The following is a 22290-nucleotide window of genomic DNA, read 5'->3' as shown; positions in this document are numbered from 1 at the left end:
ACCAAACTGGAATGAGAAAATATAATAAAAAGTTGTCCCATCTTTGCCCACCCTACTATATATGGTAATCAACACGACAATTTTTTTTTCGTTTTAGTTTATTTGTGCAGTTTTATTTCCTACAAACGTAAAAGCGATAATGACCAACGATTTTATTCTGATGCAATGCAACCAATTAAAACACGGCTTAAAATTCCACAAAGGTCGTGATTTCTTTAGCATAGGTGTCACGTGCTAGGTTTGATTGACAGGTGTCCATCATCCGACTCCACGACCTCAAGCCCGGAGTTTTGGAAGATGGGATTTTCTACCACTGAGTGGCGCTCAAGACGCGACAGAATTGCCTGAAAAAAAGTAACTCAGTTTTGTGGAAAATATTTTAAAATTAAAAAAGTACTAATTTTTATTTTATGATTTATTTTTAACACCTATATTATCATGTAAAAATATATGTAGAGATAAACTTTACATAAAAATAAAATCTACACTTAGAAAAAAAGAGAATTGCCATATTTGGAAGTGACTGTTATGACAGAACACAGGGGCAATTAAACGTCATTAAAGCCTATATTTCCGTACCTGATTTTCTGCGTTATTTTCACACAGATTGCGGATGGTAAACACAGCCCATTGCCTGATAACTGCACGAACCGTTGTTAAGGTAATTCATATATGAAAAGCTAAAAATAGGTTTAACAAACAGAAGTACAAAATAGTTTTTGCACTATACCAGTATTTTAGGCCACTGTTTTTCAAACACTACATTATTCCTATTTTTTTATAAATGAATGAAACTTGTTTATTATCACGTGACCGGGAAGCGAAAATCGTTATAAAACGGGTGTTCATACACCTCGTGTTTTGGGGATTATTTTATTTATTACGTATAGACGGGAGTGGCGACAGACGAGACAGTTTTCAATTCAAACTATCAAGTTCCGTTTAACAGTTTATTCTAAGCCGTCTCAAAGCGATAAGGGAACGACAGAAGAGAAAAATACACTAGAACCCGAAATTCCTGGGAAAGCGAGATTGAAAATGCCAATACGTGATAAAGCCGCAAATGCCACGTGATTGGATTGGTATTTCAGTAAAAAAACAAGTTATTATCGGTTAAAGTGATATATAGTAGGGTGAGGGAAGACACGATCAGGATATTTGGATATTATGCGCTAAAGATGTCCCGTCTCCCCCACTCTACCACGGTATCGAAATCACGCTTTTAGTTGAGGTAAACGTATATATTTATAAACTTCCTGAAATTTTAATGCAGTTAAATTTATATTTGTCTAGTTTTCCGACAGAAAATCGTGTTTTCTAGCATGAATGTATTTGACGGTATTTTTTTTTCGGGGAGAAACTAAAGTTATATTATGGTATTTTCGCATGTTGATTGTTGGTAGTAAATTAACATGGTTGTAGACGTTGTGGGCTTATTTATGATTCAGACACTTTCCTGCAGCGTCCGACGATCGTGCTATGACTAGCTTAGACCACAAAATGCCATGCAACAAAAACAATGCATATTGACACGTGATGTATAGCTCTCAGTGACGTAACACACGACCTCCCACACATAGAATAGAATAGGACTAGCAAATACCCCACTATGCGACCCATCTTACCCCACTATGCGAAGCCATCTTACCCCACTATGCGAAGCCATCTTACCCCAATATGCGACCCATCTTACCCCACTATGCGACCCATCTTACCCCACTATGCGACCCATCTTACCCCACTATGCGACCCATCTTACCCCACTATATGCGACCCATCTTACCCCACTATGCGACCCATCTTACCCCACTATGCGACCCATCTTACCCCACTATGCGACCCATCTTACCCCACTACGTGACCCATCTTACCCCATCAAAGGATACATGGATTATTGTCGTCAATATTACAGCTGTCCAGGATTAACGGAAGACCTTCCAGTTCACGAACCTGTGAGAAGTAAACAGCATGAATTTTTAAGAGCATAAACTGCAAAATTAGTAAAAAAGTACTACATACTTTACAAAAGCGAAAAGTTTAAATAGTTTTCTATAAAAACCAAGGTATAAATGTTAAAGGGTAGAAAATAAAACAAAAAACAACAACAACAAAAACTCAGGAAGAAGTAATATTCCAGTTTTTACCTGATTATATAAGAATAGAATTGTGCAGACTGAAATCGCATTTTAACCGTTGATTAATACCTTTCCGCATATACACACTTGTAAAAACTATATACACAACGGTTGGCGCTAAATAGCAGGGTTGCTTTGACAAGACAGCGCTGATCTTGGTGAAAGTAGCAAACACTATCCGTGTTATGCTACAGTCGCCAAGCCTTCGCTGTGATACGTTGGTCCCGCTACAAGCTCTTCTGGTATTTGGTTTGAAACGCGAAAAGCTGTAGGTATTGTACAGATCGGATGCAAAACTCTAAGCCAAGATTCCCCTATGCGACTTTACCTACTTTTAAACTCTGCTGGTGTTTTGTTTTAAAGCGCGAAATTAAGCTGTACGTATTTTACAGTAACTTCTTACTTTATCCTCGCGTTAAACACGGGGTTTTGTTTCATGCACCTCGTGCCTGCTTACGAGTCACTTATTGTACAGTTGCGATGAAAAACTATCCGGCAAATATTCCTACGCGGTTACGAAAACACGACTGAAACTGAAAGAGGCTGATGCATTCTGACGTGATTTAACAGCTTGCAAGAAACGTGGTTTCTTGTCAAGCAACTATGCAGAAATCCCAACAAGGGCTTTCCAGCTGCGATATTGGCAACACAGGATGCGAGAAAGGATGCATATGTTAAGCACTACTCAAGCTATATTGATTAAGAGACAATAATGATAACAGCAGTCAGTTAACAGGCATCAAATAAGATCACTCTAAGTGAAACGCCAATCAAAGTTTTCCTTTTCGAATACTAACAAACAATAAACGTAACTAATAGTAGGCCCCGCGAGTATTTTAGCAGCAATATGCGATATAAAAACTAAAATTACTAACAATGTAACACCTATGCCTATCTACTTCCCTATGCAAACCCACGCATTTATGCGTTATGCATACACTGTTACGCTTATGTAAATATACATTTGGCCATGCAAATGTAGTCTAACTACCGCAAAGAGACCGCCGAAGTTAAGAACACTATACGGGCAAAGTAACATTCTTCTACAGAGTATTAAAGACTGTACAAGCATGCCTAACAGACGCACGTTACTCAGGTACAACACAGAAAACAGCCGCCTATATAGCACCGTGCGTGCCGTCATATGTGTTACGTGTTGGGTAGAATGAGTCACAGGTGCTTCTGTACAACAGGGGGAAAACAACTACCGGACGTCTAGTGTCTATAACGACCTGTACAGCGACTATTCAACTGACTGAATGATATATTGGCCATGCAAGGAAATTCCGGCGATATTAGAAGTGATGGTTTCGCCCCATATAATTTTAACGTGTTTATGGCTATTTAAAGTGATGGCGGGTAATGTATTAGTTATGATAGTCTTTAACATTATAGCTAAGAGCTGGTAATATAAAAAGTTACATATAACATCCAGAATGATAAAATTGTATTGATTATTGATGTAAAAACGTAATGGCTTATTCTATGCGTTTAAATTTAACCGAAGCTGTTTGGCGTGCGAAGCATCGTATACTATCTGGGAAAGAAGACGCAAACCGGTATAGACCGGCTTAAACCGGATAAATGAGTGAGTTTTCGGAAGTATCCAGTTTCACAAGCAGTATCATATGAGATTTAATTGAAAGTATGGATACAGTTATAGAATAACAATTTATTGTTTAACTGTTACAAGAATCTGGTGCTACGAAAACGTAACAGACAAAAATCAAGTCCAACCAATTGTAATAAAATATATTTATTTCGCCTAAATGGCATTGTCAGTCTCTTATTTTAAATAGAATCTGTACTATCACAGTGCATAACGTTATAAATGAACTGTAAAAACGCTATATACTAAGTCGTGTTATGCCTCGCTTGTGTACTCCGTATTGTTTACTGCAAGTCAGCGGAAGTGGGAAGAAATTTCCTTCTCGTGTACTAATTAGTCGGTATAAGTATGCAAACAGTACGATGAAATATGGGTTTATACGGAACTACATAAAAACAATCGCGCCATCGTCACTAGGCCTCTTCCCGATGCGGAAGAGTTAAAATCGCGTCCTAACGATGCATTGTAGTGGTGATGGATTGTACACATATAGATGCTCACGGCACAGGGCGAGGGGTATTATCATTTCCCATTCAAATTTGGGGAAACGGAAGAAAATGGATGATTTTTCATTTTTTAAGGCTGTTAAATATGAAGGAAGCTATTAAACTTTAATATACACGGTTTTGCAACTTAGTGCCAACCCTCGCCTCTTTATATACGAGGTAGAGTGTTTTAGGATTAACAAGGTACTAAAGCCCAAACCTGGCTTAATAACGTAATATATGGTATCGACTGAATTAGAAAACACGCCAACAAACTAGAAAACAGAGATATTTTATTAGTCAAAAGGCTTTATGTTTTTACCTTATTTTGCAACGGCGGATTCCTGTAACATAAGTTGCCGATAACACGAACAAGATCTCGTTTGAAGCCAGCTACGGGACTACATTGCTCTTTAGCGCCAGCTCCCGGTGAAGCTTTTTCAGCAGGAGCGAATACGCTTGCTTTATCCAGTTTGCCAGCCATGACAACACGACGGAGAATGTCTATGCAGAAATGACTTTTTTATCTTTTCGGTCACGGTAATAAAGATTTTGTGTAAAGAAGGAAGTAACAGTAAAACAACAATATTTTTAACATGGATTGGGATAAAATAGTTCAAAACTTATTTAATACAAATAGTGATTTGATTACTGAATGATGACATCCTTCAAAATGTAAAAGTAAAATATTATTATAACTTATAAAAAACCTAGTCTTTGGTTTTCATTTTTAGTTTTTCATGCACTTTTTATCCTAAGCATCGTGCTGTATATAATTTTAAAAATATTTTAATTATTTTAATATTGCACTTAAAGAAATGAAATGACACAAGAAATATAAGTAATGCATAAGTTATAAAACTATTACTCTAGCAATTTAACTACAAAAAATACAATGACATATTTACCGACAACAACTTCCACAGCACAACAATTGGACAAACTTTTCCTTGCCTCCACACTACTAGAAGTAGCCATGCACAAAGTATGTAGAAGCTTAGTAGTGACAATAGCTGTCTGTACGAAGAAAATGAATGTTAATGTCACATTTTTTATTGTTTGTTTGTAACTTATTTAGTACAAACTCTCGGTGACAGCATTAGACCTCAAACCCTGACTTGTATTTGACTGGAACATTATTTGCCTGGTTTGTGTGGTCTTGCATTGCAGTAATGTCTTGGCAATCCTTTGCAAATTGGTTCCATAAGCATGTTGCGGTGTGAGTTGGTGGTATGGAATCTCCTGTTTCAAAATATTGGCTGAGTACGTCAAGGGTAGAACACCTGAGCAACAAGAATGCAAAACTATAGAAAAAAATGTGAAAAAAATATTATATATATATGTAAAAAATATTAGGCTATGTAAAAAAAAGTTATTTAGAAACTATTGTGTAAAAAATCAAGTGAAATAAAAATAAAATACGATTTGAGAATAAAATGTCTTATTACATTACTACCATTGTAAAAAACATTAAATTTAAAATTGCCACGAACTTGCAAGAGATACTTCCATAGTTAAATATTAATGGAAGAAATTCTTCAGACTTCAAGAAATGCTCAGTGATGCAAAGAATCCTGTTGAGGACAATAAAGTGTTTAGGGTGGAAAAATATGTCAATAAAAAGATATCAATAAAAAGTTGGGAAAAAAATATGTACATTTAATCTTTTTATTCTATATGGTTAAGGTTTATGGCGGAACATAGCTGGTATCTGGAATTAAGTCACAGTTGGTCCATTACTCTAGGCCAGTATTTTAGTGTTAATTAAAAAAAAATCCAATTTGGAAACTATTTAAACTATTTTAAAAAACCCAATGAAGTCATTTAGAAAACAAGCAATAATATAGGAATAATATGACCTATTTTGAGATAAATATTTTTTCACTTACATTTTTTTTCTATAAACAAAAGTTTTTAAATAAAATAACATTAAAAACCACTCACACCCAGTCCGGGTCATGAACTGCAGGTAATTTTTCAATGATAGAAATTGCTATGTTGGTTGGAGATTCATCTTGAAATATTTCATCAACAAAACACTCAGTACTTCCAATGCAGTTATAAACTGTCATTACAACAGCTGTTAATACTTTAGGAGAATCCACCTTGAGAATCGATCTATGAGAATGGGTTAAAGGTAATATTACATTTTTTAAATATATCTACTTTTAAATATTTTAAAGTTATTTAATCTATTTTAAATAGTAATGTTTGGCTGTGTAGTTTTTAAAAATACTAGGCCTTTATAAAGAATCCTTCAGTATGTTACATATTAGTGGGAAAGTAATACAGGTTGGTAGTTAGGGGGTTACATGGGTTACTGCTTAACAGACAACAAAGAGGGAAAGTTTTTTACAAGCACCAAAATGCATACAGAATAAAAATTAATATTTACTTTAAATATGAAGGAAAGATGATTTTCCACAATTTCTGCTGATTCAGCAAATTCCCAGCAACTAAATTACCAAGAAATTGATTCCCACAAAGAAGAACTGCAAATAATTTAATAAAGATTTATTTAAATTTAAAACAGGTCAAAACCCAGTTGAATAAATTAATCAAACTTGCTTTAACCTCACATGGCCAGAAAACAACAGTTGTTATAACACGGGTGTTCTGTTTCATACCCTTCGTGCCCACTTACGAGTTACCACAAATGTAACTTTGTGGGTGATTGTCTGTTTAGGGGAATTTTTTATTCCTTAAACTCATATTACCTGTATGATGAGTTGAAGTATTTTGCTCAGATAGTTTCTCCAGAACCCGAACTGTCTTGCTTACTATGGATAACTTCCTATGACATAAAGTGTTTGATTATAAAACAAAACTTTAAACACTTGAAATAGTAAATGAATCCAACATTATAATATAATATTTACAAAAATGTTGGTAACCAGGTATTATTATCAACATACATTACAGCAGAGAATAAACCTAACAAGTTAGAAGTAACTGCACCTAAAATGTCAAAATATTTTTTTAAATAATAACTTTTATTAAAAACTTACATAATTTCATTTTGATTCCTTGCACAATTAACACAACTATTCCTCAAAACTCGAAAGCAATTTGTTAATTCATCCACTTCACTGTTGGGTTGGCCATCATAGTTGACCCAATCAGATATAACATCGGATACTTTTCTAAAGACTTCCAACGGCAAATTTTCTCTAAAAAAAAACATAATGTAACTGTATATATGTATCTTGCTAGTGTGGAATTACCAAATTGTCTGTAAAAGACAGCCAACCAAAGAAATTTAAACCAAAGTCAAATTACAGTTCACCACTTAAAAATAATGGTGCTAGTGAAGAGTCATCTACCCCCCTCACCTTATTTGCTACCCACTGACCTCTAACCCCTATAACCACTAACCCCTAACCATCAACACTTAACCCCCTAACCTAGGGGTTAGTAGTTAGCAAAGAAAGTGGGGGGGGGAGATTCTTCACTAGCACCAAAATAACAACTACACTGGTGAACGGGGCATTTATAATATATGAGCAGATGAGCTAACGGGCTATGACGTATACAAACCTATTTAAAATTGTGGTAGCTTACATGATAGATAATTAAAGCCAGAACCCTGAGAACTTAAGCACATAAATCTTAGTTATTTTAGGACCTTGCTTGGTATACACGGTTACCATTAAGACTTAGTTATAACTAGACAAACACGTACCTTTGAAGTTCGTCTTGCATTAAATCCGCTCCTAGTTGAGATAGATTTGTGTTTGACATAATTTTAACATAAAATCTGCCTAATATATGTTTTTATTAGAGTACAGTATAAGACTGATGCGGACTTTTATTTGTTGCATTAACAAACATTCAAAAATGTAGTGGGTGTTTTGTGAAAGGGTAATTCCCTGCCATAAAACCGGGGACGAAATAATATCTAACACTATGTAATATATATATATTAATATATACATACTTGAAATACTAGTCTACTGATATAATTAAAATGCTATCCGACTGTAATGTTTATGTTGTTTTATTGTTCAAATCAGAACTAGTAGTGCTATAAAATCCTATCCCAAAAAGATATGGGCAGATATAACTTTGTTTGTTTTGGTGTAACTCTCCAATCTAAATCCTTACTCTAATCTAAATCCTCGGCCCCATGGCATGCCACACTGTAAGACCTCACCCATATAAAATTAGAATCTGCATATGCAATGTTGGGGTAATGGACTAACTGTAATCTAAATCCCCAGCCCTAAAGCGTGCAACACTGTAAGACCTCACTCATATGAAAATAGAATGTGCATATATAATGTTGGGGTAATGGACTAACTGTAATCTAAATCCCCAGCCCTAAAGCGTGCAACACTGTAAGACCTTACACATATAGAATAGAATGTGCATATATAATGTTGGGGTAATGGACTAACTGTAATCTAAATCCCTGGCCCCATGGCATGCCACACTGTAAGACCTTACACATATAGAATAGAATGTGCATATACAATTTGGAACAACTTTGTCTGTGAGAAATTGTCAATACACTAGAAATCCCACACCTGTAGTTTATTCCTGCTTTAATATAGTGTTAATATAATTACATAGCGATTGGTGTAAAATGGACAAATATACACTAGAAGATTATGATAAAACCAGCCACCAAGTAAACTACAAAGTGACATTGGGTATTTAGTTCATATATATATAGTAGGGTGGGGAAGATTGGACACCTTTAGAACATAAGTCCAAATATCCTGATCGTGTTTTAAACAATAAAAACGATCTGTGGGAGTCGTGAGAATACGGTTTATAATTCTTTGAATGTTCTTTGTTAACTACCAAATAAGATGTGAAAATAGAATGAAAAGGTGCCCCATCTTTCCACCACCCTACTATATCAATTAAAACAGGTAGGTCAGCAATATGATGAGCACTTGAACCAGTAAAAACTGTTGAGCTCAAAATTTTGTACAGTTAATAATTGGCTAAAAACAGTTTTTTTGGTCCAAATTAATTGGTTAAAGACATTAAAGTTAAATTTAAAAAGAAATTTGACCAAAAAACACCACAATTAAGACGGACTTTCGAAACGTATTGAAACTACACAATTAAGTATACATATAACACACACACTAGTGATAATTCAACAAATAAATCTAGTAAAAGGCGATGCATCTAAGTACAACAGCATAAATACTAAACAAATTAAAGTATTCGAAATAATGAAATTACACTATGGGTTTTATTCCAATATTTTTGGGACAAAATGCAGTTTCTTTTTGCTATGAATATGCATATTCGGTATTTTGACCTTGGGTTTACAGTTCGTATGATTTAGTAAGGTGGAGGAAGACAGGACACCTTTAGCACATAATATCCAAGTATCCTAATCATGTTTTAAACAATTAACAATGGTCTATGGGAATCGTGAGGATCGGTTTTATAATTCTTTGAATGTTCTTTGTTTGCTACCAAATGGGACGAGAAAATAGAATAAAAAGGTGTCCCATCTTCCCCCACCCTACTATATATTGCATTGGTTTAATAATGTAACTTCGTATTTTTTTACTGGAGTGATATATTGATATTTCTGTACATAATAAAAGTTGACGTACCTTTGCAAATATTGGTAACGTTTTATTGTATTAGCTTTATAACTAGCAGTGATGACCAAATCCTATATATGTGCAGCAAAATTAGATATAAGATTTTAAAATGGCATCACTTTTTATGAAAATGGCTAACAGCAATATTGTATACAAGGAAAGTTCTTGCTGTGGTGTCGTATATACATTGCTTCTTGTTTGGTTGTGAAAACAGAATCCACTATAGAAGGCAACTAGTGAAAGGGTATTTGGGGGTGAATTTACTTCATGAACCCTCCGTAAGGCTGCTGTTGCACCCCTGTCATATTGTTCATCGGGTACATAGAGTTATTACCCATAGGTCGTATGCCTTGTTGCCCCATACCCCCTGACCCTGCCATGCCCATCTGCATACCAAAACCACTCCCCATACCTGAAATAACAAAGAACTTTAGGTTCAAGTAATTGGATCTTAAGATACTCGGTGAAGATATATATTAGTTTGAAATTTTTTAAATTAAAATTGGCAAGTTTTAGGTTTGTTAAATAGCTTCAACCACTTCTGGTCAAATATATGAAACACAGTTGAAATTGCAAGCATTAAATGACAAAACTCTGATTACCTGTTAATGACATCATCATTTTTTTAAAAATTGTTAACGGTAAAACACAGTAATTTAAAAATGCGAAAAATTCTGTTTACCTGACATCATCATTTTCTGTTGTTGCATCATCATCATTTGTTGTTGTGACATCATATTTGGTTGTGGTTGTGACATCATATTGGGTTGTTGTGACATCATATTGGGTTGTTGTTGTGACATCATATTGGGTTGGTTTATGTTCATTCCTGCCATTGCAGTGTTTATAGGCATTTGTTGTGGTTGATTATAACCTCCTGGTTGAAATAACAAAAGGATTTGAGAAGGGTAAAGGGGAGCATGCACAAAATAACCATGCAAAAATACAAAAAAACAATATGTTCTAATAAAACATGCACAAATTACGTAGTTTTTTATTATAATACCATTAAAACATAAAAATAAAATATTTTAATAATGAATTATGGAAATATTATATAAAATAATCCATAGCTGAATAACTGGATGTTGATATATATAGTACACATTCTACCTACTTTAGCAAAATTCTACAAAATGGGTGACACCGCTTAAGTAAAAGCATTCTACAAACGCCTATTTTATAAAAATACAATAAAAACCATTTAAAATCATAAAACCATAAAAAACTAAAAATTTAAAATTTTTTCATCAAAACCGCTAACACCTTACTATATTCCTGGAAAAATTAAAATTAAACGAATACCCATGGGGTCATTTATAACAGATAAGGAGTAGCATGCAATTGGTTTGTCTTCCCAACCTTGTAACTGATTCATTGACGGTTGAACCGGTTTTGGTTTTGACTTTCCTAAAGTATCGAGACTAATGTCAACTCCCTTCATGTTTGACCACGTGTTGGGTTTATTGGAAGCAGTTTTGTTGGCAGGAGAAGCTGCAAATAGCAAGCAGGTATTTGCATACACCAACTACAAAGCAGATTGTATGATATTTAGTCTGGGGTTTCTAGGGCCTTTATATTGACAGCAGACTTTTTTCTATATAGTACTGCTGGGTAAGACGGGACATCTTTAAGACAATATATCCAACATGTATCTGCATACACTTTAATGTGTGTTTTTACATTGAAAACGAAAACCTAATAGATTATCAACCTCTTGGAAACCCCTTATAAAACATGATTTGGAACCACTTGGTTGAAAGCTGTAATTTATCTACAATAAACTTTCAAAAGAAGAAAATAGAATGCTGGTCAAAATTGCAGCACTAAACTAAAGTGAAAAGTAACAAAATCTACAAAAAATAAAATTTATTGTTTAAATTTAACACTGCATCATTCTAAACAAGAGTAAAAAAATATAGTTTAAAAAAAGAAATGGACAAGTTGTTACCTGTACCATTGGACATATTTGATGGGACAGAAGTTGGGACACTTTGGGGGTTAATGGGGTTTTGTGAACACATGGGTGACATCATCTTTGTGGGGGTCATTCCTGGGGCCCCGCCCATAGGGGACATCATAGGATTTGACCCCATAGGGGTCATGGGGTTGGACATGGGTGACATCATGGGGTTCGACATCGGTGACATCATTGATGAGTTTTGGCCCCCAAAACCCTGGCCAGATGAGGGTGCCATTGACGTCTGGGTGAAGGCCCCCATCATGGGGTTCATTGGGGTGGGTTGGGGGTTTCCCATCATGGGTTGCATTGGGGGTCCTTGGGGGTTCCCCATTGGTTGGGTTGGGGCTGAGGAGAAGTTAGCAGCGAGAATATCGTTGTTGGAGGGGGAGGGGGTTGGTTGGGATGAGAGGGAGGCAAACGGATCGAACGAGTCTTGTGGTTGGGAGGGGGGTTGGGTGGCTTGGAACGATGAAAACTCAGCGAATTCACTTTGTTGGGCTGAAAAATGTTTCGTTGTTATATACATAATATATATTGAAATTGAAGGTTTTGTGAAAATGAATTGAAAATATGTTTAATTTACTATTGGAAATTATACAGTCATTTGCAGAATAAAACCACAGAAAAAAATAGAACAATTTCTTGAACATTTACAACAAACGCATTTAAAAAATTGCTACGCTACATGTGAAACCTTAAACTTTAGAATGATTTGTCGTATGTAGCAGTTTGTTACTCACTAGTTTGACTTGACTGGACAGTACCAGTAGATTGGTTGAATGAGGTAAAGTCAGCAAAGCCTGGTGATGTAGGAGCTGCTGATGGTTGTGGTTCAGATATGCTGCCTGGAATGTTAATGTTTATATAGTACGGTGGGGTTAGACAGGACACCTTTAGCAAAAAATATCCTGATCGTGTTTTAAACAATTAACAACAGTCTTCAGGAGTCTTGAGAATACAGTTTTATAATTCCTTGAATATTCTTTGTTTACTACTAAATGGGTAAAGAAAATAGAATGAAAAGGTATATTAAAATTTGAATTTTCATATCATGTGTGTATTCCTGATATATAAAACTTGAATTGTAGGTGAAATTATGGGAAATATTTAGAATATATTTACCAACTTACCAAATAAAAGGTCTCCAGTATTTTCACTTGAAGTAGGACTGAAAATGTCGTTTAATAAGTTTGCGTTGTTCGAAGCTGGAGCTGCATCCTGTAATGTGGAAACATTAACAGTTAGTTAGGTGAGTTGTTTGATATTTGTACATAAAACCTTTAAAATTAATATGGACTCAATAAAAATACAAAATTCGTAAAGAAGTTGTTTTTTTATGATTTAATTATGTTGTATTATATTTAATATAGAATATACTTAGTACCTTATAGCACACTGTATCAATACAAATAGAATATTAATAAATGAATTGCATAACTTTGTAAACTAATTATGTTTTGTGAAGTAATGTTGCAAATAAATAAGCATGCACTAGTTATAGCACAGGAATAAATACTGACTTAATATAAATAGAATGTCAATAAAAGATTGCATAACTGTATAAATGAACCAGGTTTTGTTGCATTAAATATACAATGTACTTAGTAGTAGCACACAACCCGTAAGTTTCAAACCAAAAACAAATCGTGGCTGTTTTCCGATCATCTGATATAACTTAAACTTGTAAACAGGATATTGCACTGTTAATGGGCCGGATACTTAAACTGAAGTATTGTCTAAGTGTCTCGATGGTGATAAAACATAGATATAATGTTATATAACATATAATAATTAAGAGTATATATACAACATATAAATATACAACATATAATGTGTCCTTTAAATACATTAAACATTACTTTTTATTCTTTTTTACTTAGTTTTAAATACAAATAAGGTTGTCTACTGTTTAATTTAGGTTTAGATCTAGTTTTACAAGTTGTGGCAGTCGTGTCATTGTATCTGATACCATTTTGTTAACCAAAAATAATTTTCCTTTGACCAATAATATTTTTATATTAACCACTAATGATTGTGATTTCAAAAAGATATCATGTTTTTACATGCAGTTCAAAACAAATGGCAGTTTAAAGTTAGTGATACCTGTGGAGCAGGTGGAGTTATTGTGGGAACAGCTGTGTTGTTATCTCCTGTATATGTGGCTGCTGCTCCTAAGTCAACCTTTGTATAAAGATGTTTAGAATAACAACAGAAACCCCATTTAGTTTAAGTTAAAACAGACATAAGCAGCCATTTTAACCATCTGCTTACCATTTAAATACATATGACAAAATAATGACAAATATTACATTTAGTTTCAGAAATATTTTAAGTCTTATAATCCTATATACTAGAGGTAATGGTCATAACCTGGTCTAAATCCCAAATCCTTAACAAGGACCTTAACCACATAGAATAGAATTTTAGTTGCAATGTTATTTTATTGTGTGAACACCCCTTGTTTAGTTGAAGGATATAACATTATAACTAGGTCTAACATGGTTCTGTGTGGGTGAGGTCCTTGTCAAGGACCTGGGATTTAAGTTACTTTAGTTAAAGACAGAAACCTACTTTTCTGGTTGTTCTTCTTTCAGTTTTGGTACTCATTGTCGTTTTGGTTTTTGTTACTGTTTCCGCTTGGTCGCTGAACTTATTAGAAGAAGAACTTACTTTGGAGTAATTGTTCGATTCCGAGTCAGAAGGAGCTGAGTCATCACTAAAAAAAGTATGACTAAGTAAAAATTGATCGTAAGAGAATGTAGTTAAACGAAATATTTCGACAAAATAAAAACCATGCAGAAAAAATGCAGTGAAAGAAAATTTGTGCGGCTGCAAAAAAGCAACATAAAATTCGTGCCAAAAGTAGAAAAAATGTGTATTTAAAGGATTTTATCTTGTTTTGTAGGATGATCTAAAAAAATGTTAGTGTGCGCTGATTCAGATGTGATTTTGTAAAAACAGTAAATTTATTAGAATTATTACACGTTTTGTTCAATAAACTGAACTTAAAAGCAAAATATTGATAAAATTATTATGTGCATCATAAAATAATGGTGATTATTGTCGTAGTGTTGTTGGAATAATGGAACAAATCTTGTTTAAATCCCAGATCCCTAGTCCTTAATGTTTAACCTTGTGCAGATAAAACAAAATTTACATCGTGTTGGCTTACAACTAATTTCCACTTTTCACCCGACCAAAAATCAAATATGATTTAAATAATTAAAACATTTTCTTTGGAATGAAAATATCCCAGGAACCTATATATTTTAGCTTGTGTAGATAAAACAAAATTCCGAACGTGTTGTCTTACAACTTTCACTTATCACTCAAAATCAAATAAATAAACACATTTTCTTTGAGATAAAAATATCCCAGGACGATTAATGTTTACCCTTAAACGAAAAAAAAATTCGAAACGTGTTGTTATACAACTTATTTTTCATATTCAACCGTTATATTTAAAACAAATAAACACATTTACAAAAAAATAAATGCATGCCGATTTCCTGCCACTGCGTAACCTAACTAACCTGTACCCTATTGAATTGGAGGGGCTACGATTATGTCGACGCGATTTCCCGGGGTTGTCTTCATACGAATCAGCGTCACGCCACGAATCTTGAGTGTCACGACGCTTGTCATATCCACTGCCTGTCACAAAAGTAATAAAGTTAAATGAACATTTTTTTATGAATGTATACCAATGGTACCGAGATACTTATAATGTAACAGAAAAAAGAAATGCTTTATAGAAATAAATGTTTTTAATACATAAAATATTTAATTTTAGCAATTGGCATAATTTTAAAGTCATTTTGCCAAGTTCTTAAAACAACAAAGTTAGTAAGAGTACTAGTAAGAGTGCTTTCTTTAGCATATAAAAAAGCTTAAAAATGATGGCATCAAAACAATTAGAATACTTGCTAAAAGTTGAATAGCGCAAAAGGTTATTTGAAATTTATATTAATATTGCTTTCACACAGTGTATAAAATGGGTTAGATCAATTAATCAAATTATTTTGATCAATCATAGCAAAAATAAAATTTCCCAAAATTAGTTAAATTGTAAATTAAACCCAACTAAAAAAATTTTTTCAGAAAATTCTACGAAAGTCTGGTAATTGGATATTTAATTCATTCGTATGCATAATTAAAAATAACAATAAATGATTGCTGATATACAAGTGTTCCGCAACCATGGGAATACACAAGCATTTTATGCGATATTTATTACAAGTTATATAAGAGTTGTTGTTTTATGCCAGTGTTACTGTATGTTGACTTGGAAATGATCAGTGGTAAAAAAGATTTGAAAACACTGTAAAATATTCTGGGAAAAAAAAGATTGGGAAACACTGTAAAAATTTTGGGATAAAAAAGATTGGGAAACACTGTAGTTTGTAATAAATGAAAAATCATGTAACATTCCAACTCAAGATTGATTTATAATAGATCGAAATTATCACAGCTATGCTAGATCGAAATTATCACAGCTACAGATCGAAATTATCACAGCTATGCATGCACGCAAGGATAAAACTATAGCGAGAATTAAACATACAATGAAATAAGGGCTATTTATATATAAAGCTATGTCATGATTGAAATGCAGTTATTTTATACAGTACTGTGGGTTAAGATAGGACACTTTTCGCACATAATATTTAAATATTCTGATTGTGTTTTAGAGTCGTGAAGATACAGTTTTATAATTGTTTGAATGTTCTTTGTATTCTACCAAAAGGGAAAATAGAATAAAAAAGTCTCCCGTCTTACTCCACTATATAGTAGGATGGGGGAAGATGGGACACCTTTTCATTCTATTTTCATGTACATTTTGATAGTAAACAACGACTTTCATAAACCATCGCGACTTTCATAAACCATTGTTAATTGTTTAAAACACGACCAAGATATTTATATATTTTGTGCTAAAGGTGTCCCATCTTACCCGACTGTATAACGAGTTTCTGTTAGAGGCTTAATTAGGAGAACTGCCAATTATTGGAAAAGGTTATTATGGGACAATCCTGAACAGGTTTAAAACACGACAGTTGCCGTTATTGTAGCAATTCTAAGAGTGAGGAATAAATTATTGATAAGAGAATTGATTCTTTAAGGGGGGTGGATAAAGTGGGACAGTTACTTACACGAAACTGTATTCTAAACATTTTTATATTAACTTATTGTTAAATAAACAACAATTCTTTATGCTTGAAAATTATTATTGGCTGGAAACTGGTGTTATTAAATTGGATTCTGGCAAATTTGGTTTTGGATTTATAACAAGCAGACACTGAATAAACATTAAGTTCAAGCGTCTGGATAAATTCCTGCCGTTTTAAATAAAACATTGTCAATGTCTTAATTGCAGTTGTGTGAAATTTAATAAGGAGTGAAGTTTTACTTGAGAGATAACACAATGGTAAATGACTAATGGTCCTTTCCACATGTTAAACTAGTTTTACAAACCTACAAACTAAAGAGTTAAACATTTAGCCCCTTTTGTAATTGTTTTTTTTGGTAATAGCAAAAAAGGTAGAATATCAGGACCAAGAGCAGGTGATAAAAATTAAACAGTAAAATTTATATCTGAAGATATGGATATTTGACTATATAGGTACGAACACTACGAAGGTACCATACTACTATGTATGTCTACTTAAGAAGTAAAATACTTAGTAAATTACAAGACCACTGGCTTATATTACATAACAGTAAACACCGTCTTGGATTGAGTAGGGACTCAAGATTTTAGAAGACACATTAAAAACTTTAATTTCTAGTTAAAATAACTGGCTGTATAATTACTAGGTGTGGTGTGGTTTATTGCTGTTCACACCCGTGAGTGCATGGCGTGATCTGCTAAAACAAACAGATTCTAACTAGACTATGTTGAAAGGAGTCTCATAATACAGTCTTGCGCAAATATGCTTAAGAATATAAGGAATGTCCTGCTACCATTGATACCACCAGTAATATAAGTAGCTTTGATAGCCTAAGTAACCTATAGACAGTACCAAACTAAACTTTGGAAAGGACCGTGAAATTACCCCTGGTTTAACTGTACTCATTGTACACGGGGTAAAAATACTAAATGATACAGTGGAAATAGTATTGAAATGTTACAGTCAAATAATTATCAAATAGTACAAATACACCTAAAGATACAATAAAAACATTAGATTCACTGACATGATGATATTTATAATTCACTAGCCTTGTTATAGAGCAATAAAACCATATCCTACTGTCCCTTCAAAGAGAATGCAAGTCTAACATAAAGACGCTACATATTACAAATATAAACATCTAAAATGCATGGCAAAAGTAAGGCTGTATAGATCAACTGAAAGTGTGAGATTATACAGGCATTGGAGTGATTGGCAACACAGAAATGCATGGAAGCATTACATGCTGTCTTACCTCTCCTGTACCGAGAATCAGATCTTGGCGAGGGGGGAGGAGAAAAATCTAAGTTTTTTATACATATGCGTTTATTACATGATGAATTTAATACAAAAAAAAGGTGAAAAAATTGAGTAAAGGTGACAAATTATGTGTTGGTGTTTTAAGTGTTTTATCAATTTAAAGCAAAAAATGGTGAAAAAAGAAATGTGTCAAAGCATACATTAATATATAGATATATAATAATGCCTTTTTTATTTTAAGATAGAGATTTAATGCGTATTTGATATTTAAAAAATGCTCACTATTGTATTGAACTTTACATACACGTGGAATTTAAGATTAAAAATTAAATCTAGCGTAAAAATTGGGTTCAGATATCTAGACTAGGTGGCCCTTGACCTATTTTGTAATCTGTGAATCAATAGCTTTTAGAATATCGTATATGCCAAAATAAAAGCATTTAGCAAATCGAAGCATTAAGATACTTTACATAATAGTTGTATCTATTAACCTACTACACATAAATTGCAAAAGATTGCCAAAAAAAAACTTGAAAACCAGGATATTACAACTCCGAAAAAAGCTATGGCTTTAGCAAAATACTCAGCCTATAAGAAGTTATGAATAAAACAAGTAGGGGTAGTCGAACTAAAACAGCTAAGGTAACACCATGAAGTATATTGGATACACAATTGATTCATTAGGCACTTAACATATTACAATAAATATTTTATTGGTAGTTCTATCGTATATATTAGGATTTTTGAAAAGACTAATGATTTGGTTAAAATAGATAAATATTATATGGGTAACAAAAATTCTACTTTAAACTTTACTGGTAATTTCTTTCTAAATTTTAAACAAACTATATTTAAAGTAGAAACCATTACATATTAGATTTACATTTGGCATATTTTATACAATGAAAATATTAACAAGATAAATTCAAACGGAAAAATTAAGGTTGTGAAGATGTGTACACACTACAACATGACTATTTAAACAAACTGAGATTTCTGGCGTTTTAATTAAACTATTTAAATTCAAATCAGAGGTTATGATAAAACAGATTAATTCTGAATCACATTTTTTATTCCTAATTTTCAAAATATTCATCATTTATATTATGTGCTTACATTGAAATTAAATCATTCTGTTTCTATTAATTTTTAATTACAATCCTAGAATAACCTGTGTCGGCTGTGTAAATCAAATAATATATTTATAACAGGCTACTATATAAATGACTGTACATTTTTAGATTCAATCATGTTTTACAATTTTTTTGTAACATATTTGTTTGGTTAATAGTTTCAAAAATTTTATTCACACTAAAAAATCCAAACAACTTACTTCCTCTGGATGAAAACCTCGCCTCATCAGATGAGAATCCTGTGTATTTATCTCTGGTCTTCTTTGCTCTTTTCCTCTCCTCTCTGAGCCTCTCATTGTCTTGGATGAGAGCAATAATGTCTTTCACTTTATTGCGCACGTTGATGCCTTGATCCTTCCCATGTTCATCTGTTAAAATAAACATATTTCTTATTTAAGATTTGAACTGTAACAAGATCAGAAGAGAATTTATGTTAACCAATTTAAACAAAGTAAGTGACAAAGATTTATTAAAACAGCTAAGAAGCAAAATGACAATCGTTGACATGCTGGGGAAATTAAAACACATAATTTTATTTACTAATTTAAATACAGCCTGTAATAAAGATCAGATTTATTAAAATAGCTAACGGAAGAAGCAAAATGAGAGTCGTTAATCACATGCTAAGAGTAAAAAATACTTAGGTAAATATCCAATAAAAGCGTGAGCCAGAATACAGTATCAATTATTTTGTTTGATAAAAACAGCTGTAATTGGAAGAAAAGTGTGTAAAATAAAAATAATTGTAACAGAAACAGACATTAAACTAAAACACACATGTTTATTTATTATCATTCATTTGTTTTATATAATTTAACACAACTAAACGTAAATATAATAGCTGAATACAATTTCATCCACAAAAAAAAAAGAAGTTCATTTGAAACATGAAACAAATGTGCCAATTACCGGAATAACAACATAGCAATCAATGTGTTGCGCATGCTGGGTAGTAGATGAGGGCCAGAGCCAGAATACAGTATATGAAAATTATTTTGTTTGATAAAAACAATTTAAGCTGTAATTGAAAAACAGAAACATACATTAAATTAAAAACACATGTTTATTTATAATCATTCATAAAATTGAACACAAATAAAGTTAAACAACAAACAACAATAAGACAATTTCAACCACAAAGAAAGGAGTTGATGAGAAACAACCGTGCCAATTACCGGAATAACAACATAGCAATCAATCATACATAACAAGCTGTTACATAATGAATTATTAAATCTGGCAGAAAGCAAGTGGTCTTACCATGACATGTGTAGTCTTGCAGGGATTTAAGATCATAAAGATGCTCCCTGGCGCTTGTCACAACTCGTTCTGAACCATTTCGGATTAAATACATCAGAAGGAGAAGAGACTAAAATGGTATTTTGAATTTAGAATATATAAGTGTAAAATATTGTCACACTGGTTGCATAAATGACACAAATAAGCTGACTGGGTGTTAGGGTAATGGGAAAATCTGGCCTTAATTCCAAGTCCCTGACAAGAACCTCCATATAGAATGTAAGTGTAAAATATGGATACTGGTGTTAGGCTTCTTTATGCATATTTCAAACTAGAAGCCAATGCTTGACATGTGGTTGAAATGAAAGTGATAATGAGGTTTTCAGTAAAACAAACCTTAGGGAAAGGTGAAAGCTTTCTAATTTTCAATAACTCTTAAGGAGCATGAGCATGTGACTTTGCCAATAAACAAGCCCTCAGCATCAAAACCACACGTCCACACCAATGGCCTTCCTTACCCATAGGGGGTGGTCTTAATGCTAAAAGACCTAATTATTTCCAGGGGTAAGGAATTGAAATAGCTCTAGGATCAGCCAAGTTAAACCACACCCACCTTATATATCATATATAACCACACCCACCTTATATATCCTCCTCCAGCTCTTCCTTCCCTCGTGCAACATCCTCTTCCACATCATCCCCATCACTTCAGGGAAGCACTCGTACATGAAGGTATCCCGAGCTAGCTCCTGCATCACTGTTCCCGATGGCCCCCACGCCTCATCGTTTGTCGCTTCCCGGACTCTCGCCTCAACCTCCGAGTAGTTCATCACTACATTCGTCCTGGAGGTTGCGGAACAATGGAGTTTTATTAATTATTCGTTGGTGGTACACTGCTATTATTCAGCATATATTATTTTCTCAAAAGCCATTTTCTGCTGTTTTTGTGATAGTGTGAAATTACATACGGATGTTTTATTTAAATAAATAGAGTAATAACATTGGGGTTTAATATATTAATATTGGGAGTATTATTATATGTTGTGCGTCTGTTATATTTTCTGGTTTACATGCTAATGTTCTTCTTTGAAAAAAAAAGAATCCTCCAGTACAGATTAGACTGGAAAGTAAGATAGGTAGGTATGACTTATGGGGGGTTAGTTAGGCGTTATATAATAATAATAATATGGGTTGGACCTAACACTCCTTGGGTTCAGTGGTTTCAGATTACATAGGGAGGGAATGGGGGAGATTCTTTACCAGTCCAAATAATGTAACAAATCAACTTACACTTTGTCCGCGACCTCTCGTATCTTCCATAGTGGTAACACGTTCATATTCCTTTACAAATTTTCCCAACAAAAATAATCCAAATAAAGTTTAATAGTTAATACTATGTCCCGGTAAAGGTCCACTTATAGACCTAGTAAGTAAATTATCTACAAGTAATACCTATCTTCCGACCTATGTTTCGCAATCTTTTAGAAAACAAATTTATAGCTTGTATAAATATTAATAATATTCCTGTACAGACGATTTACCAATACGCTCGAATTATCTACATTACCTTTGTACAGTTATACGCCAACGCATTTATTTCTATGTATTCGTGTCCACACCTTCTAAATGTGACGTTTCCATTTCATTCTTACGATACTTTTCCGTGTGAATGATTTTCAATAACTTTTCACCGAATTGTGTCGTGAATCCGCTTTTTGT

General features: G+C 33.4%; 2 protein-coding genes and 1 long non-coding RNA gene across 9 annotated transcripts; 1 reads left to right on the top strand and 2 right to left on the bottom strand.

The window, feature by feature from the left end:
• Window positions 1–137: 137 nt before the first annotated feature.
• LOC149732908 (ataxin-10-like) lies at window positions 138–8074 on the bottom strand. Of its 3 annotated transcripts, XM_089882316.1 has the most exons (12): window positions 7912–8074; window positions 7238–7399; window positions 6947–7023; window positions 6625–6721; window positions 6174–6347; window positions 5723–5803; window positions 5374–5512; window positions 5138–5246; window positions 4552–4733; window positions 1887–1950; window positions 580–641; window positions 138–344 (listed from the first exon to the last, which is right to left on the bottom strand). In XM_089882316.1, the coding sequence occupies exons 1-12, from the start codon at window positions 7968–7970 to the stop codon at window positions 228–230; spliced, it is 1323 nt and encodes a 440-aa protein (XP_089738442.1). In that variant the 5' UTR covers window positions 7971–8074; the 3' UTR covers window positions 138–227. The 3 variants fall into 3 exon arrangements, with proteins under 3 accessions (XP_089738442.1, XP_089738443.1, XP_089738444.1); XM_089882317.1 differs by lacking the exon at window positions 580–641 and having other exon boundaries at window positions 1872–1950; XM_089882318.1 differs by lacking the exons at window positions 138–344; window positions 580–641; window positions 1887–1950 and adding an exon at window positions 4189–4326.
• A 673-nt stretch (window positions 8075–8747) lies between these two features.
• On the top strand, window positions 8748–9456 carry LOC149732907 (uncharacterized). The gene is made up of 2 exons (XR_016385501.1): window positions 8748–8903; window positions 9107–9456. It is a non-coding gene; the product is annotated as an uncharacterized LOC149732907 (long non-coding RNA).
• LOC149732906 (clathrin interactor 1-like) lies at window positions 9383–22048 on the bottom strand. Of its 5 annotated transcripts, none has more exons than XM_089882307.1 (14): window positions 21862–22048; window positions 21213–21414; window positions 20593–20701; window positions 19533–19700; window positions 18195–18242; window positions 15299–15419; window positions 14337–14481; window positions 13869–13946; window positions 12896–12983; window positions 12506–12610; window positions 11754–12263; window positions 11165–11296; window positions 10485–10679; window positions 9383–10214 (listed from the first exon to the last, which is right to left on the bottom strand). In XM_089882307.1, exons 1-14 carry the CDS (start codon window positions 21906–21908, stop codon window positions 10063–10065), a joined length of 2100 nt encoding a protein of 699 aa, XP_089738433.1. In that variant the 5' UTR covers window positions 21909–22048; the 3' UTR covers window positions 9383–10062. The 5 variants fall into 5 exon arrangements, with proteins under 5 accessions (XP_089738433.1, XP_089738434.1, XP_089738437.1 ...); XM_089882308.1 differs by having other exon boundaries at window positions 15305–15419; XM_089882311.1 differs by lacking the exon at window positions 11165–11296.
• Window positions 22049–22290: the final 242 nt, after the last annotated feature.

This window comes from Ciona robusta, chromosome 8, assembly GCF_009617815.1.
Source record: "Ciona robusta chromosome 8, ASM961781v2".
Classification (NCBI taxonomy): domain Eukaryota; kingdom Metazoa; phylum Chordata; class Ascidiacea; order Phlebobranchia; family Cionidae; genus Ciona; species Ciona robusta.
This window is presented reverse-complemented; position numbering and strand designations above follow the sequence as displayed.